The sequence below is a fragment of the Crocuta crocuta genome, unplaced genomic scaffold, assembly GCF_008692635.1.
Source record: "Crocuta crocuta isolate KB4526 unplaced genomic scaffold, BGI_CrCroc_1.0 scaffold68, whole genome shotgun sequence".
Lineage (NCBI taxonomy): Eukaryota > Metazoa > Chordata > Mammalia > Carnivora > Hyaenidae > Crocuta > Crocuta crocuta.
Genome location: NW_027532426.1, coordinates 800,008 through 817,992, shown reverse-complemented (window position 1 = coordinate 817,992; position 17,985 = coordinate 800,008). Strand labels below are relative to the sequence as shown.

The window sequence follows — 17,985 nt, the reverse complement described above, 5'->3', positions numbered from 1 at the left end:
TCTCTCTCTCCTAGAAATAAATAAAAATATTAAAAAAAAAGTTTATTTATTTCTTTTTGAGAGAGACCAAGACAGTGCAAGTTGGGGAGAGGCAGAGAGAGAGGGAGAGAGACAGAGAGAATCCCAAGTAGGCTCCGCACTGCCAGCATGGAGCCGGACCCAGGGCTGGAACCCAAGAACAGTGAGATGACAACCTGAGTTGAACCTGAGTCAGACACTCAACCGACTGAGCCTCAGGGGCCCCTGGAAGTTGACGTTTAAAAAGTAACGTCGCAGGGGTGCCTGAATGGCTTCGTCGGTTAAGTCCTGGACTCTTGGTTTTAGCTCAGGTCATGATCTCATGGTTGTGAGATGGAGCCCAGCGTCATAGGGCTCTGTGCTGGCAGTGCAGAGCCTACTTGGGATTCTTTCTCTCCCCCTCCCTCTCTGCCCGCGAGCACTCTCTCTCTCTCTCAAAATCAACTTAAAAAAAAAAAAAACTAATGTCGCAAAGGCAGGTTGTTTGTTGCAACCTGAAATAACCTAGTCTACCTTGTTGAGAGAGTGAGGCAATGGGGAAAGAAGTCAGAAAAGGCTTCGATCAGAGAGCCTACCCTTACCAGGTGCTAAATAAATGTGTGAAACTAAAGTTCAACCCAACAGTATCTGCCACATTGTCTTTTGCAAATCCTCACATCCTGCATAGGGCGGTACACGCTGCACACATTTTTGCCATGTATGCCTTTCCCTATTTGGAATGCTGCCTCCAATCCTCTTCCCACTTTGCTGGCTGTAAATTTTGGACACGATGCAACTTGGGAAAGTACCAACGGAGCACGCAAAAGTATACACCGCCCACCGCAGCCGCTTTGCAAACACCTTGCAGTCACCAGACACGCGCAGTTCACGCCCTCGCCCAGTGCGCCGCAGGGCCGGCGCATGCCCACGCCGGAGGTGGTTGTCCCGGGGACTCCAGCCCCTAAGGAGCGAGGGGAGGGGCCGGAAGCACCTCTATGTCTCCCGGTTGCTAAGAGACGGGGCTTCCACACGCCAAGCAGAGGTTCTCAGGCTTCTTTGCCTCCCTTTTTCTGCTTCAGCGTCACCGCGTCCGGTCACCATGTCGGACCCAGAAACTGACACCTTGCGAAGCACCTTTCCCTCTTACATGGCGGAGGGCGAGCGGTTGTATCTGTGCGGGGAGTTCTCGAAGGCCGCCCAGAGCTTCAGCAACGTGAGTCGCGCTCTGAACGTACCAATCACCCATCACCACTTCTAATTCCTGATAACGCGGAGGGCTCCGTGGTGCCTGAAGGACCCTATTGTTTCTATTATTCCCTGTGCCTAATTGACGCTCTACTGTCACTACTGGCGGTGCTTGGCCATTTTCTACCAATTCTCACTTGCCTTCTGCTTGACGGTTAATAACCATTCTCTGCATTAACAGTGACTAATACTTTTTACTAAATGTTTTGTGACTCACTGGCCTCTTTCCACAGAGCAGCCTTAATTACTCTTGGAAGCTGCATGTATAAGTGGTGAAATCTCTGACACACAGTTGCTCACAGAAGATGGTCAGTGTGTAACTAACATCATACATAACCTTAGTATGAATTGATCCACCCCACCCTACGGTGCTAAGCACCCTAGGACCCTATGAGAGAGGTTCTGTTATTACTCTATTTTATGGACGAGGAACTGTTAGAGAAGTTGATTACATGCCCAAGATCACTGAACTGGCAAAAGAAAGATTCAAACTCAGATAGTCAGATGCCAGTACTAGATACTAACCACCTCACAAGTAAGCTGTTAGATGTTCTTACCACAATTTCTTTTACAACCAATCCTTATTCCGGAGGGAGTGGTAGGATAGCCCTCTAACCAGTCCCAAGACTCCCCCTAAAGTCAAGCTTCTCGTCTGCTACCCAAAGTCCTTTGTCCTTTTGGATCACCAGCCACTCTAAAACCAGAACTGGTTGGCCTGATGGGTCAACGGTTGAATTCAGGAGGTCTGCCCCTACCCAGTCTCCTCTTTCTGGATCACATTCCATCCTAGAGAAGCTCAGGCGGAGAGAAAAGAACACACTGCGGGAAAATAGCTTTGGGTGAGAAGTAACCTTCTTTCATAAAAGCCAGTAGCTACTTCCTCTTCCTGCAAAAGTAGAAAGGCCTTAGAAAGCTGTGAGTACAGTCTGATGCCTCAGGAAGAACAGGACATCAAAGCACCAATGAGGATTTCAAACAGAAGAGAGGATACCACCCAAATCATAGTTTCGGTTTTGCTAGCATTTTCATCTTGATCTCCTGTAATAGTGATTCATTCTCAATAAGCTACTAAAGAAGAGAGAGCTAGGGGAATGGATGCCTCAAGTAGCAGATGTCCTAAAATTCATTTCATTAGCCTTCAGAACCCTTAGCCTCACAAATATATTTTTGAGTGTCGTGCAGCCTTTTGAGGTTTGTGGGTGAATTTGATATGCGTTAAACTCCTAAGCTTCTATCACCTGAGTGGACCGGAGGAATCCGAGACATTTGGGGAAATTCAGGATATCCACAGAGTGGTATCTCCGTACATCTCAGCCAGTCGCTTCCACAATAGCTCGTGATCTGACCATGTTCCAGAGGAGCTATGTGCAGACAATCGAGGTGGCAGAACGAAGACCAGTGTTGTGCTGCTTCTGGGTCTGATCAGATCCAGAGACTTGTGTGCTGGCCTGAGGGGTCCCCTGCGAGTCCTGGCAGGAGGGCTTGGGAGCCCCTTTCCAGTCCCACTTCTACCTCGTGCTGCCTGGTGCCTGCCGACCTGGATGGTTCATTTCTTAGGCTCTTCACCTTCAGAATGGAGATAAGAACTGCCTGGTGGCCCGGTCCAAGTGCTTCCTGAGGATGGGAGAGTTGGAGAAATCTCTGAAGGATGCTGAGGCTTCACTCCAGGGTGACCCAACTTTCTGCAAGGTGACTGCTATGTATGGGTGGGAGGACTCAGGCTAACCAGACTGCCTAGGGTTTGATGCCATTTTCTTGCCTTGGGTCACTTACCTGCCCATGTATCCCTGTATCCTGTATTACCCTGACCCCTCGATCGTCAACCCAGGACCCTCTGTTCCACCACACCTAAGTCCCATAAGGCCTTGTCTGTCCACCTTGATTTGACTTCTCTCATTTCAGGGGATTTTACAAAAGGCTGAGACCCTGTACACCATGGGAGACTTTGAGTTTGCCCTGGTGTTCTATCATCGAGGCTACAAGCTGCGGCCTGACCGAGAATTCAAAGTTGGAATTCAGAAAGCCCAGGAAGCCATCAACAACTCAGTGGGAAGTGAGTGACCGTTGGACCTAGGCCGTCGTCCAGGGAGCCTGTTAGAATCCTTAGGCTTGGAGGTACAGTGAGAGAGCAGCCACCACCAGGCCTGCAGGGAGTCCTACGCTTAGATTTCTTTGCTGCTGATTTTGTTGAAGATTAGGAACTGTCTACCCAGAGGACGAGCTCCTGAGCCACTGTGCTCAGCTCTGTAACTTCTGGTTCTGCTCTAAGCCAGATGAGAAGGCTACTCATATTAGGCCTGTCTTTGGCCTGGTTTCATAGGGTAGAATGGGGTTCTGAGCGGAGCCTTCCCTAGGCCCTGGCTTCCTCTCTCACCACATCCACAGACTGACCTTACCTGTCAGGTTAGTAGCAGGGGGAGGCGGGAGGAGAGCTTAATGTCAGGGGGAAGAGGGGAGAGAGCAAGAGTTTACCTCTGTGGGTGGCGAGTGTGGAAATGCCTGGAGTTGGAGAGCTCCTGCTGTGCTCAGGGTCTGCCTTTGTTTGGGAATCTGGCTGCCTTGGCCATGGGCTAGTGGGGGCTGCCTAGCTCTTAGGAGGCTGTTATTTCTTCTAAACACCCCGTACCGTTAACCTGCTGGTCTGGCTCAGAGCCAGCTTTGCCACAACCTCCACCACCCCCTGCCAAAGGCAGCCATTTCTACATAAAAATAGGGGATAGGACATGCCCGAGGGCCTAGCAGACCTGAGCCGGACTTCTTTCTTCCCAGGTCCTTCTTCCATTAAGCTGGAGAACAAAGGGAACCTTTCCTTCTTGAGCAAGCAGGCTGAGGTGAGGGCCTTGGTTCTGATTACACATCCCTCCCAGAAAAGCCCACATGGGCCTGAGCAGCACAGGTCTCAGTGGCCCTCTTAGCTGGGGGCAGTCAGCTCCTGCCCATCACGGGCGGCCATGGGGTTCTGCCCCAGCCCCAGAGGGGTCTTGTTCCCAGACCAGACACCCTCCATGGTTCCTGGCCCACAGAGAGGGCCCTGGAAGAGATGTCTGGGATCATAGACTCTGGGACCATGGCTGGGGACCTTGTGATCCTTGTTGAGGCTCTGTTGGGTGTCGCTCCATCTTCCCAGAATATGAAAGCCCAGCAGAAGCCTCATCCCGTGAGACACCTCGTACACCACCCCAAGGCAGAGTCCAAGCGGAAGGGCTCGTTAAAGAGTGAGAAGATTGTCCGCCAGCTCCTGGGCGAGCTCCACGTGGACAAGGAGTATCTGGAGAAGCTCCTTTTGGATGAAGGTTTCAGACACTTTGTTTGCAACAGGGAACTTGGGGCAGAAGAAATCTGGGACGGGTGCTTAATGCGTGAGCTGGAGACAGCCTGTCGCGAAGCATTAGCCGCTGTGCTCCTAAGGACAGGTTTTCCCTGCGTTCTCATTTGCAGATGAGGAAACCCAGGTGCAGAAAGGTTGAGTAACTCACCTAAGATGGCACATAGGTAAACAGCGGTTTTGAATCTTAGGACGTCCGGTTGCAGAACCAGTACTTTTGGCCCTAGGTGCCCTGGGAGGGAACACCAGAGATGTGGGTTCCTTTACCACCATGGTTCTTACAGGGGTACCCCCTGAGCCTTCACTTTGTACAAAAGGCAAAAGAATCTAGCTGGGACGTGTTAGGAGGGGAATCCTATGATACTAGTACTCGAATGTTCCAAAACCTCGTCTGGTGTAATCCCCCTGCTTTTACAGATAAGGAAAGAGAGATCCTGAATGGGGACTAACTTGTCCAAGGTGACAAGCAAGTTCATGGCAAAGTTGACACCAGAGGCCAGCCTCCTAACCTCAGGTCCAGCACTCTTTCCACCATACTGGGCTACCAATGGCAGAAAATAGAGCAGAGCCTCGAAATGAAATGGGAAGGTGGGAGTCTTGCCATTAGCGGATAAGCCTAAGAAGGGCCCATCCTTGAATCAAATACCTTTTCTCCAGAACTGACTTCCTAGGGTCATCTGCAGGACGCCCTGCAGGTCTGTGTCTCCGAAACAGCTTCACTGCTGGCACGTCTCTAAGAGGCCTAAAAGCTTCCTTCCCTCCAGAAGAGCTTCCGTGGAGGAAGGGGTAGCCTGAAATTTACCGGCAAGAAGCCCTGTAGTTTCGCTACCAGCTCTAACCTTCTATCAGGCAGGTGGGCGGAGCCTGGGCATGCCCCGCCCCCAGCTCCCAGCTCGCACTGATCCACTGGCTCCTGGGGAATCACTTGGCCTTGGCAAGCTGGACCAGGTTGTGCCTTCATACTTAGTTTTCCCAGAGGACATAACCTGAAATAAGGGAACCCTGAGGGTTGGGGTCCTTTCGGAAAGCTATCCACCAACTGACTCTTCTGCCAGCTCCTTCTGTCTTGCCTCAAGGGGCCTGTGCACTGAGTTCAGCACCCTGGGAGCACCTGGAAAGGGGGCTCTGGCCTCACCTGTATCCACATAGGGCCACTCTGCCACCTGCATGCCCTCGCTTTCTTCAACTCAAAACAGAGAGCCCCACAGGGGCCCCAGCAGTAAGGATCCCCAGCCAAGAAGAGGTGGCTTCCTTAGACGCCTGTTCCAGTCGGTTTCTCCTCACACCCTTCTCCCCAGACCTGATCAAAGGCACCATCAAGCACGGCCTGACCGTGGAGGACCTCATCATGACAGGCATCAACTACCTGGACAGCCGCAGTAACTTCTGGAGACAGCAGAAGCCCATCTACGCCAGGGAGCGCGACCGGAAGCTGATGCAAGAGAAATGGCTGCGAGACCGCAAACGCCGTCCCTCACAGACAGCCCATTACATCCTCAAGAGCCTCGAGGACATCGACATGTGTGAGTAGCTTTCTCGGAAGGGCGAGGCCTCCGCCAGGTGGTGGAAGAGTAGCATGGTGGCCCGAGACTGTGGTTTGCTGGCCTGTGGATGGTATCTGTGGGGAGGCGGGTCCTCCCCTCAGCCTGAGAAGGCTGCTCCCACCTCCCTGTTCCCCTTCCTAGTGCTGAGCAGCGGCAGTGCTGAAGGGAGCCTTCAGAAGGCTGAGAAGGTGCTGAAGAAAGTGCTGGAATGGAACAAAGAGGACGTACCCAACAAGGATGAGCTGCTTGGAAACTTGTACAGCTGCATAGGGAACGCCCAGATTGAGCTAGGGCAGATGGTCACAGCCCTACAGAACCACAGGAAGGACCTGGAGATCGCCAAGGAATAGTGAGTGCCCAGGGATGGCTGAGCAGCTGTGGATGAGGGGGGCAGGGGTCATGCCTGGCCTCTTGCCAGGGCTGCTGACGGGTCAGCTCCCAGGACTGAGGCTAAGAGGCAGACCTAGACTGTCAGCTTTTTTGCCACAAAGAGGAAGGAAGTAGCCCAAAATGCCAGAAAGCTCAGAGATTTGGCTCTGAGGGGACATTATTTAAGTTTTTCTTCATTTATTTATTTTGAGAGAGAGAGAGAGAGAGCGCACTCGAGTGAGCTTGTGAACATGTGTGAGGGAGGGGCAGAGAGAGAGAAAGAAAGAGAGAAAGGGAGGGAGAGAGAGAGAGAGTCCCAAGCAGGCTCCATGCTGTCCATGCAGAGCTAGACTCGGGGTTCTATCTCACAAACTGCAAGATCATGACCTGAGCCGAAATCAAGAGTGGTTGCTTAGCCGACTGAGCCCCCCCCAGGTGCCCCAAAGGTATTTCTGTTCTTAAATCATCTCCACATGTGTACATCAACCCCAGACTTGCCAGATGCTGCTAACATCAGGAACACGGCAGTGCCCCAATGCAAGGGTCATCTCCCTGCAGACGTAAAACAAAAAGTGACATAGCTAATAAATGGTAATCGTGGGATGTGTCGTGAAGGACAAGTACAGGGCCCGGTGCTATGAGGAGTATATTCCGAGAGCATTGGACTGGGCATTGGGGATCACACTTGGTCTGTGGGAGGCCCCTGAATGAGGCAGATGGAAGCTTGATGCTGGAGAGCACAGAGTATTGCCAGAGGAGGAGTGACCAAGAGGAAGCCAGGCCAAGTGGCAGGGATCAGATGGAGCAGGGCCTTGGAAACTATGGTTTCCATATGCTGACCAAGAGCCTGGGCTCTGGAGTCAGCCTGACCTGGGCTTTGGAATTGGACCTTGCAGCCAACACCGCAGCAGTGGGGCCTTGAGCAAGGCGCTCCCCCTCTCCCAGCCAGGTGTCCTCTGTCAGTGGGTGTAACAATACCCCCTTCCTGATGGGGGAAAGGAAGAAGCCACCCAGAAGTCCATGTAAAGATCTCAGGATAGTGCCGGGTATCCAAGATAGTACGAATACCAACTATCAGCTCTTCCCAAGACTTGAGGGCCCCTCTCAAAGATACCATCACTCTCCAGGCATCCTGGATGTAGCCTGTGGAGTCCTCCATGACTTACCCCTACTCGGTTTCCATTTGCCCACAGTCTGAGTCTCTCCCCCACCTCCCTCCATCCCATTCCCAGTCACAGGTTCGGGGCTCGGCTCTCTCTGCCTCCAGCTGCTCCCACACATCACCTCCAGAGACCTACCTTTCATCCCCCAACCCTTCTTCCCCTGTTGACACACTAGCCTTGGCCCCTTGTTGCCTGCGGGTTCAAACCACCTGCCTTTGCTTGGCCCTCAAGGCTCCTTGTGAACCCACTTCTGCACAGCGCTCCCTGTCACTTCTCCATTTGGGTCAAACCCTCTTTCTTTCTTTCTTTCTTTCCTTCTTTCTTTCTTTCTTTCTTTCTTTCTTTCTTTCTTTCTTTCTTTCTTTCTTTCTTTCTTTCTTTCATCTTTAATATTTATTTATTTTTGAGAGACAGAGACAGAGAAAGACACAGTGTAGGTGGGAGAGGGGCAGAGAGAGAGGGAGGCACAGAATCTGAAGCAGGCTCCAGGCTCTGAGCTGTCAGCATAGAGCCTGATGTGGGGCCCACAAACCGTGAGACCTTGACCTGAGCCGAAGTCGGGTGCTCAACTGACTGAGCCACCCAGGCATCCCTTGGTCAGACCATATTTCTTGAAGGCTCCTGCCTCCCACCCTCTCCTCACTCACCTGAGCCCCATGTGCTATTTGTTCCCCATTCATTTCTCACTGGCCTTTGCTGTGCTGGGGAGTATCCCACACTGGCCACTCTGGGAGTAGAAAGCAACCCAGCAGCTTTGGAGACAACTGATTTTGATTCAGAAGCTGTGTGGATTTGATTAAGTTGCTCATCTCCTCAGTTTGCCCATCTCTGATGAAGGCATAATAATACCAACTCAGAGATTACGAGGATTAAATCAGATATGTATTTACAGTGCCATGGATCCAGCCATCTCCCTGGCCCCGGAGACTTACTTATTATCTTTGATGCTCATCACACCTCCCTCCCGAGCCCCGGGCCTGCATAGCCAACCGAATCGAACGCACTGTCACTTGGATGTCCCACGGAAATCCCAAATTTAACAAGCCCAAAGTGGAACCGCTGTTTTTCCTCCCAAACCTCTTGCTCCAGGGGCCTCTGTCTGCGAGGATGGCACTGTTGGCCACTCGGTCCCCAAGAAGGAGCCCAGGCAGCTTCCCAGAGTCCTCCCTCCCCTCCACGCTCACGCCCAGCCAGCCTACGCCTTGCCTGGGCCTCCTCCTGCCTGTCTCCTAGGTGCTTCCGTCTCCCTCCCACAGCTCAGCCCGGACCCTCCTCACTTCTAGACTGATTCTTCCAACCTGGGTTTCCAGGAGCCCCGCTGGTCCTTCTGTGCAAAACAAGCCCAGTGGTGGGTCGGGATGAAGTTCCAGCTCGCAGTTCTGCCCGGCCTGGTCTGCCCTTCCTGACCGGGCTTGTGCTGGCCCCACCTGACCCAGTTCTCTCCAGGCCCCTGGGCAGCTCGTGCCTCAGCCAGCACCGTGTGGCTCTGTTCCTCCCTTCTCTCTCGCCAGCACTTTCTTTATCAACTCCCTCCTTCCCATCCTGCAAATTTTATTTACTAAAAAAATTTTTTTAAGTTTATTTGTTTTGAGAGAGAGAGCACCAGTTGGGGAGGGAGACAGAGCATCAAAAGCAGACTTCATGCACTGTCCCTGTCACTGTGGAGCCCAATGTGGGGCTTGATCTCACGAACTTTGAGATCATGACCTGAGCTGAAATCCAGGAGTCTGCTGCTTAACTGACTGAGAAACTCAAGCACCCACCCCGCATCCTTCTAATTTTAAACGTGTGTCTCCCATCAGCAAAGTTCCATGTGTCCCCTGGGTGATATAGAAACCCCCTTTTAATGTTCCCTCTCCACACTCCTCATGGATCTTGTCTCCTCAGTTAGACTCTGGACTTTGGAAGGGACTATCTTATACCCCTTTCTCATCCCAGGCCCTGCCATGTAGTGGGCATGTGACAAATGCACGCCAAGTGGCTAAACAAACAGAGGTGTTCTTTTGATAATGTTAGGCCCTTTTGAACACCCATGAAGGGGCCTCCAGTTTCGTTTGTGAGTTCAGGTCCTCCCTCATTCTAATCAGCCACACCCTACATGTGCCTCCCACATTCAGAACCTGCCGGCCCTCATTTCTCCCTTCAGACACTCTAGATTGCATGCTTTCCCATTGCTATTGTTATTTCTTGTTGCACAGTATGGTGAATAAATTAACATTCATTCTTTCATTCATTCATCACACCACAGCAGAGCACCCTCTTTAGAAGGGGGAGGGAGGGCGCCATCTGGGGGGGGTGCCATCAGAGCAGCGGGTGCACACGTGGTCGAAGGTTCGAGGAAAGGCAGGTGGGGGCTGAGGGGGCCTCAATGAGGACAGGTCAGCCGAGGGGAGAGGGAGGAGGGCACCCCAGCCGGAGAGAAGCAGGTGGGGTGGAAGCTGGGGGACAAGGGGGTGCGGAAGCCGCCCGGGGGCGGGGCAGGACCTATGGGGAGTGGCAGTCTAGACCCCAGGCTGAGGAGGACTGAGGGCCAAGGACCCATGTGTTTTTACACAAGTACTAAAGTGAGTCTGGTACTTGGTCCCGAGCTCTGTGGCACAGAACTTGGGAGTCCCCTCCTCCTCCCCCAGCTCCCAGCACCACACTCCCCTCACTTCCCTGGGGCCATGTTGACCTGCGGCCTTCTGGCCCCTTTTCAATGCGTTTACCTGTGTATTTCTACACATAAGCACATACCTAGGATTCTCAAAACAAAAGCAACTCATTTTTATGGTTTTTAAAAAGCATGTGTCTTGGAAAGGGTCTCATCCTTTAAATGGTTTCAGAGAAAGGAATTTCAACACACACAGTAATTTCTTTAGCTATGTCCCTGTGGGCAAACACACAGGATGTTCCATTTTTGTCCTCATGCACAGCAGTACAGGGTGACTCAGCTCATTTGTGTGCATGTTTCTACAGGGAGAGGAATGGCCTGATGAGATGTGCGTGTTTGAAAGGCAGGCTCTGTCACAGTGGGGAGAATGAGTCTGAGGAGCAAAGTTTCATGGGGGACATGGGAGCTCGCTGAAAGGCAGGGCCTTGAGGAGTGAGGAGGAGGGAAAGAGTGGGAGGAGATGCTGGGGATGGGGGAGCACTGGAGGAAGGTTTTCTTATGTTCTTTGTTGGGGAGGAATTTTTTAACGAATTAGAGTATTCATATGGTGGTAATGTTAAAGAACCAATGTAAGGGCAACAATTGTGTTTTTCTTTACAGAACTATCTTAATCTCTTTTCTGTTGTTACAGGAATACTGTAAACAATTTAAACAATATGGATAAATGAATAGTTTTCCTCATACTCTCATTTCCCCTGGGTAATCATTGTTAACAGCTAGACTTCCATCCTCTCAACTGCTTTTTAAAATGCCCATTAAAATATTTTTCAATGTTTATTTATTTTTGAGAGAGAGAGAGAGAAAGAGAGAGAGAGAGAGACGCAGAGCGAACAAGAGAGAGGCAGAGAGAGAGGGAGGCACAGAATCCAAATAGGCTCCAGGCTCCAAGCTGTCAGCACAGAGCCCGATGTGGGGCTTAAACCCAGGAGCCATGAGATCATGACCTGATCTGAAGTCGGCCAATTAACCAACTGAGCCACCCAGGTGGCCCTAAAAATGAGGGCCAGTCCATGGAGCATGCAATTTGTGACTTTGGGGTTGAGTTCAAGCCCCACATTGGGTGTAGAGATTGCTTGAAAATAAAATCTTTAGGGGAGCCTGGGTGATAGTCAGTTAAGTATCCGACTCTGGATTTCAGCTCAGGTCATGATCTCACAGTTCATGAGTCTGAGCCCCACATCGGGCTCTGTGCGACAGTGTGGAGCCTGCTTGGGATTCTCTCTCCCCCTCTCTCTCTGTCCCTCCCACGCATGCTCACGCTCTCTTTCTCTCTCAAAGTAAATAAATAAACCTTATTAAAAAGAAGAGAAAATCTTTAAAAAGATGCCCATTTTATTTCCATTCACTTCTTTTTTGGTGAGTTAAAACAACACGTGCTCATTCTCCTAGAGATCAGAAGGCTAGGAGTCTGAAGCCATTGTCACGGGGCCAGAACCAATGTGTTGGCAGGGCTGTGTTCCCTCCCCAGGCTCTGGGGAGGATCTGTTTCTAGCCTTTTCCACCTTCTACACTTGTACCCCGTGCTTTGCGCACCTCATCCACGGTTCCTTCCTCCATCGTCAGGCCAGCGGCACGACATTGAGCCTTAGGCCTGCATGTTTATTTTTGGCACAAACAGAGCAACAAACCTACTATATACTCCTATAATCTGACTTTTTATTTTATAAGTTTATTTATTTATTTTGAGACCAAGAAAGAGAGAGCAAGCAGGGTAGGGGCAGAGAGAGAGTGGGAGGAAAAGAGAATCCCAAGCAGGCTCCATGCCACTAGCATGGAGCCTGACTTGGGGCTCGAACTCACAAACAGTGAGATCATGACCTGAGCCGAAGTCAAGAGTCAGATGCTTAACCAACTGAGTCACCCGGGTGCCCCCATAATCTGACTTTTTAACTTAATATCTGAGGGGCGTTTATTTTTTTTATACACAAAAGTTGCTAGCACGAGGGCACTGGTTCAGCTTGTTTCCAATGCTTACCATTATAAAGAGTGCTTTAACGAATGCTCTGGTCATGTTATCTTCTGGAGGTAAGTTCCTGGAAGGGAAATTGCTGCATCAAAGGACATGTGGTAAGCTCTTGAGTGATTCTTCTCTGGAAAGATTCCAGGGTGTTCTTTCATGGCCACAGGGCACGAGAGGGCCTGTGTGCCACAGCTTGGCCTCCTGGATATCATCCCTCCAAATGGACCCCACATCCCTGAGGCCAGAGGCCTTGTCTTTGCTTGTTTTCAATGGCCAACTTCTAGTGAACACCTTATCCTCCTTTTCACCCACAGTGACCTCCCTGATGCTAAGTCAAGAGCCCTTGACAACATTGGCAGGGTTTTTGCCAGAGTTGGGAAATTCCAGCAAGCCATTGACACGTGAGTGAGCAAGGGCTGCCTCTCCCCCATCCTTGGGTCAAGATTTCCCACCTTTACACCAGACTCCCAGCCTGGGGCCAGCATGCCAGGCAAAGAGGCATCAGAAGACCCCAGTTTGGCTCCGGGCTCTGCTAGGTGACCAGGGGCAAGCCCTTTGTAAGCTCTGAGGCTCATTTGCTAAATTAATTGACTGGAATCGGCATCTTCTTGAAGTTTCCCAATGACAAGAATCACCTGGAGCACAGGTATATGAATTACTGGGGGTCTCTGCACTGGAAATTCTGATTCTACAGGTCTGGGTTGGAGCCCAGGAAGCTGGGTTTAACAAGCACTCCAGATGGTCCTCACCTTGGCCAAGTTCAGGAACTACCTGACCTTGGGAACCTCTTCTGAGACTCTTCCGTGACTCTGTGCAGTCAACGTGGAGTCCCTGGGAAGAGAGGCTGAATTCTCCAGGTGACCTAATCGCTGAACTTTTGATGTGCAAGCCCGGGCTGGCGATCAACTCCAGTGGGGCAACTCGGCCCCAGGGAGGCTCAGGAGAGAGCCTGGCCTGCCTGGCGCCCAGCCTGCATGGGGAGGCTCCACGGGCCTGCTCGCTTAGCCCTGAGAGCAGCTGTCTTTCTGGCGCCCAGTGCTGTATCGAAATAGACTCGTTCACTGGGACCCTGTCCTCCACTTGGTTTCCTGAATGGCCCTTGGTGTCTATGTTCCGAAAGATGGAGGGGTTTGAGAGTTCACCCACCCATTTGCATCTTGTTATAAGAAAATGTCTTAGGGGCTCCTGGGTGGCTCAGTGGGTTAAGTGTCTGACTCTTGGTCTCAGCTCAGGTCATGATCTCATGGTTGTGAGTTCATGCCCTGCATTGGACTCTGCGCTGGGTGTGAAGCCTACTTTAAAATAAAAGAAAGAAAGAGAATGTTTTATAGTAAATCTGTGCTTATTGTTAAAATCATTAATTTGGAAAATGTGGAAAAGTAACGGAAAAACTACTCAGTGTCACCCCCCAAAGACAATGACTAAATCTGATCTTGCTCTTATTTTATTGAGGTCTTATATTTTTTATTCTAATCCTTTCTCTGTATTGATTTTGTTTTCTGTATATTTAATGAGATTCTTCAATGTTATTTTTATGTTATTTTCAAAGATTTTTTAAAAATATTTTTTATGTTTTATGTTTGAGAAAGAGAGATAGAGACAGAGAGAGAGAAAGACAGCAGGGGAGGTGCAGAAAGACAAAGAATCTGAAACAGGCTTCAGGCTCCAAGGTGTCAGCACAGGGCTGGACGTGGGGCTTGAACTCACAAACTGTGAGATCATGACCTGAGCTGAAGTCAGACACCCAACCAACTGAGCCACCCAGACACCCCTTAAAAAGTGGTTATTCAGGGCATTTGGGTGGCTCAGTCAGTTGAATGCCCAACTTCGGCTCAAGTCATGATCTCACGGTTCATGGGTTTGAGCCCTGCATCAGGCTCTGTGCTGACACCTAGCTCAGAGCATGGAGCCTGCTTCGGATTCTGTGTCTCCCTCCCTCTCTCTGACCCTCCCCTGCTCATGCTGTCTCTCTTTCAGAAATAAATACAACATTAAAAAAATTTTTTTTAAGTGGCTATTCTATTTGAGAGAGAGAGAGAGAGACAGAGCACGAGGTAGGGAAGGGCAGAGAGAGAGGGAGACATAGAATCTGAATCAGGCTCTAAGCTCTGAGCTGTCAGCACAGAGCCCGACGTAGGCCCTTGAAATCATGACCTGAGCCAAAGCGGGACACTTAACCGACTGAGCCACCTGGACACCCCTATGTTATTTGAAATGCAAGTTTATAAACATTATTTCCGATTGTATTAGATTCTATTACTTGTATCAAAATAGCTTTGTTAGTTTGAAAATATCTTAGGGCTTATTGGCTCCACCCCCATGTCTGAAAGAGCTGGTAGCTGGAGCACAAGTTCTGTTCTGTTGCTGGGAAGGAGCCCTGGGCTCCTGTGGCTGAGTACAGGGTTTGGGTGGGAAGAGTGACCCTGGTTCTTCATGTTCTAGGTGGGAGGAGAAGATCCCTCTGGCAAAAACCGCGCTGGAGAAGACCTGGCTGTTCCACGAGATCGGCCGCTGCTACTTAGAGCTGGACCAGGCCTGGCAGGCCCAGCAGTACGGCGAGAAGTCCCAGCAGTGCGCTGAGGAAGAAGGGGACATCGAGTGGCAGCTGAACGCCAGTGTTCTGGTGGCACAGGCACAAGGTATGGGTGCAGAGACGACTGCCCTACCTTTCCCAGCCCTCAGGGCCCGCTGCCATACCCTCAGTGTGTCCCTGGCTAGATTAATTTTTTTTATGTTTATTTATTTTTGAGAGAGAGAAAGAGCGTGTGTGGGACGGGCAGAGATGGAGACAGAATCTGAAGCAGGCTCCAGGCTCCAAGCTGTCAGCACAGAGCCCGATGCGGGGCTCGAACCCACAAACTGTGAGAGCACGACCTGAGCCGATGTCAGATGCACAACTGACTGAGCCCCCCAGGCGCCCCTAGCCTGGCCAGATGAATTCTGACTCTGAGGGTGGGTGATAAACCCCTCCGTTTTGACCAGCGTGTGCTCAGTGCCTTCTTTAAGCTAAGCTCAGACAGAGCTTGGGGCACCCTGGAAGCAGGCCCTGCTGTTGAAGAGCTCTGCTGCAGACTGGCATAGCACTCTACCATTGTCAGAGGGGCACCGCTTCCCCCAGCCCTGGTGCTCTGGGCACACGCATTCTCACACTCACTCACCATGTGAGCCAATGAGGAAGGCATTATTTTCCTCATTTTTGCAGATGGGGGGTAGGGAGGTTGGTGGGGGGTGGGGTGGGGGAAGAGGCGCTGCCTGGTTCAGCAGCTTGCCCCAGGTCACACGAGGAGCCTTTACAGAGTGATGGAAGTATTCTGAAACTGAGTTGTGGGGAGCATTACACACTTCCATTGAGTTGTAACTCCATGAAGTTACTAAAAATCGCTGGACTGTATGCTTACAAATGTGCACTTTATAATAATGAAAGTTACATCTCAATGAAATTGTCAAAAATAGACTAGCAAGGGAGCAGGGGTGAGGAGGAGTAGATGAAACAAGATTGGTGACTTTGATCATTGTCAAAGCTGGGTGAGCAGTGAGGGCTCATTGTACTACTCCATCTACTTCGTGTGTATTTGAAATACACACATAACACAAAGCTGAAAAGGAAATAGATGCAGGTCACAGGTTAGGAAGCAATGAAGCTGGGACCAGAGCCCAGTGCCCTGCCCCGGCCGAGCAGCTGACCCCCAGCAAGGGAGGAAATGCAGCAGGTGCTATAATCCAGGGCATCATCCTTCATTCGCTCATACTGCAAATAGTTCCTTGGCACCTTCTAGGCACCAAGTTGGGCCTACAGTGGGGCTGGCCATTGATAACCATGTCCTACCTTCATATCCAAGGAAAGTCACTTTTAAGCAGAAACATTAAGGATGAGAAGGTACCAGCTGTTCCAAGAGCTGAGGACAGAGCTTTCCAGCCAAAGGAACAGCATTTAGAAGGTGGAGAGGAGTTTGGCTGATTTAAGAAGCTGAGGGAGACCAGTGTCAGCTGGAGCCCCTGGGAGGCCAGGGAGGTCTGGAGGGGGGAGGTTGATGAGGGGCAGATCCACAGAGCCTCATGGGCCTCATTTACAAATCAGAGATTCTTGGGGCGCCTGGGTGGCTTGGTCTGTTAAATGTCTGACTTTAGCTCAGGTCATGATCTCACGGTTTGTGAGTTCGAGCCTGCCATCCGGCTCTGTGCTGACAGCTCAGAGCCTGGAGCCTGCTTCAGATTCTGTCTCCTTCTCTCTCTGTCCCCTCCCTGCTCGCATTCTGTCTCTGTCTCTCTCTCAAGAATAAATAAACATAAAAAAAAAAAATCAGAGATTCTTCCCTAAAGACATAGATAGAAACTTCCACTGGAAGGTGTAAACTGGGGTAAAGTGTGATTAGTGGAGTTTTTCCTAGAACCCCTTCCTAGTCTTAGGAGGTCATGGTATAAGCTCAAGGGGAAATGCGATGTAGCCCTCAGAACTGACATTTTCCTGGGTCGACCCTTGAGGACTTTCCTGGCCGCTGGGCCGCTCTCAGCTTCCCTGGGAGGGGAAAACTCAGATGCAGCAGCCTGGGTGCTGCTGAGTTCTAGAGGCCACGCAGCTCTGCAGCCAGAGCGGGGGCTCTGGGCGTTCCAGGCTCAGAACCTCAGGCACTCTGTCAGTCCGTCAAGGATCGGGTTCCAGCTCCAGCACTAAGGGGCTCGGACAGCGCCACTTCCTCTCTGGGTTCCGGTCCGCAGGTGCGGGGGCTGGACTCCAGCTGCTGGGCCGCGAGTCGCATCCAGCCTTTTGATATTTCCGTGGCCTTTGCGGGTTTTTGTACAATTTGAATGAACATTTTTAAAATACGGATTACCACTTCTGGAAAAATCTGAAGTTGGGGGAAGACAGAGTTGTCCCACTGCCCAGGAGACACATGATGTGTGTGTGCACAGGCCCTACCCCAGATCTTCTTTCCTTGATGACTTCTCTGAATGGCCTGCTATCCAAGACTCAGGCTCCTAGGTTCTGGTCCTTAGTGGCGAGATGGCCCAGGAATGTGATGGAAAGGCTGGTGCTAGGCAGTGATGCTGCCCAAGGCCTGGGGCTCCTCAGTGACCCTGGGAGCAGCCAGGCAGTGTCACCACACAGTGCCACAATCTACCTGTGCTGTGCCCCCTCCCTGCTTTCCAGTCAAGCTGAGAGACTTCGAGTCGGCTGTGAGCAACTTTGAGAAGGCCCTAGAGAGAGCGAAGCTGGTCCATAACAACGAGGCACAGCAGGCCATCATCAGCGTGAGCTGCCCACCCGCCTTGGGCCCTGGCTGCGGGAAGGGGGTGGGTGGGTCTCAGCCCCTCAGCCCTTCAGGCCAGTCCACAGGTGTTTATTGCCCACCAACGTCAGGCCACGTTCTAGGAGGGCTAGTGGCTTTCAAATGCTTGCTACTGCCATCAGTTTATTCAGCGACCTGTCATACTTATTTCTATTTGTTTAAAGTTTATTTATTTATTTTTTAATTTTTTTTTTAATNACGAGTTCATGACCTAAGTGAAAGTCGGACGCTTAACCGACTAAACCACCCAGGTGCCCCAAAAGTTTATTTATTTTTAAGAGAGAGTGTGAGTGGGGCAGGGGCAGAGAGAGAGGGAGACAGAGGATCTGAAGCAGGCTCTGCGCTGACAGCTGAGAGCCTGATGCTGGGGTCAAACTCACGAACCGTGAGATCATGACCCGAAACAAGGGTAGATGCTTAACCGACTGAGCCACCCAGGTG

General features: G+C 51.1%; 1 protein-coding gene across 1 annotated transcript in view; it reads left to right on the top strand.

The window, feature by feature from the left end:
- The first annotated feature begins 1,082 nt into the window (after nucleotides 1-1,082).
- ODAD4 (outer dynein arm docking complex subunit 4) overlaps nucleotides 1,083-17,985 on the top strand; it is a 22,965-nt gene continuing 6,062 nt past the window's right edge. The window contains exons 1-10 of the mRNA XM_077779229.1: nucleotides 1,083-1,210; nucleotides 2,800-2,931; nucleotides 3,145-3,295; nucleotides 4,012-4,073; nucleotides 4,370-4,535; nucleotides 5,866-6,090; nucleotides 6,253-6,460; nucleotides 12,571-12,657; nucleotides 14,699-14,895; nucleotides 17,406-17,506. Of these exons, the coding sequence (XP_077635355.1) occupies nucleotides 1,097-1,210; nucleotides 2,800-2,931; nucleotides 3,145-3,295; nucleotides 4,012-4,073; nucleotides 4,370-4,535; nucleotides 5,866-6,090; nucleotides 6,253-6,460; nucleotides 12,571-12,657; nucleotides 14,699-14,895; nucleotides 17,406-17,506 (1,443 nt within the window). The 5' untranslated portion in view covers nucleotides 1,083-1,096. The remainder of the gene's footprint in view (nucleotides 1,211-2,799; nucleotides 2,932-3,144; nucleotides 3,296-4,011; nucleotides 4,074-4,369; nucleotides 4,536-5,865; nucleotides 6,091-6,252; nucleotides 6,461-12,570; nucleotides 12,658-14,698; nucleotides 14,896-17,405; nucleotides 17,507-17,985) is intronic.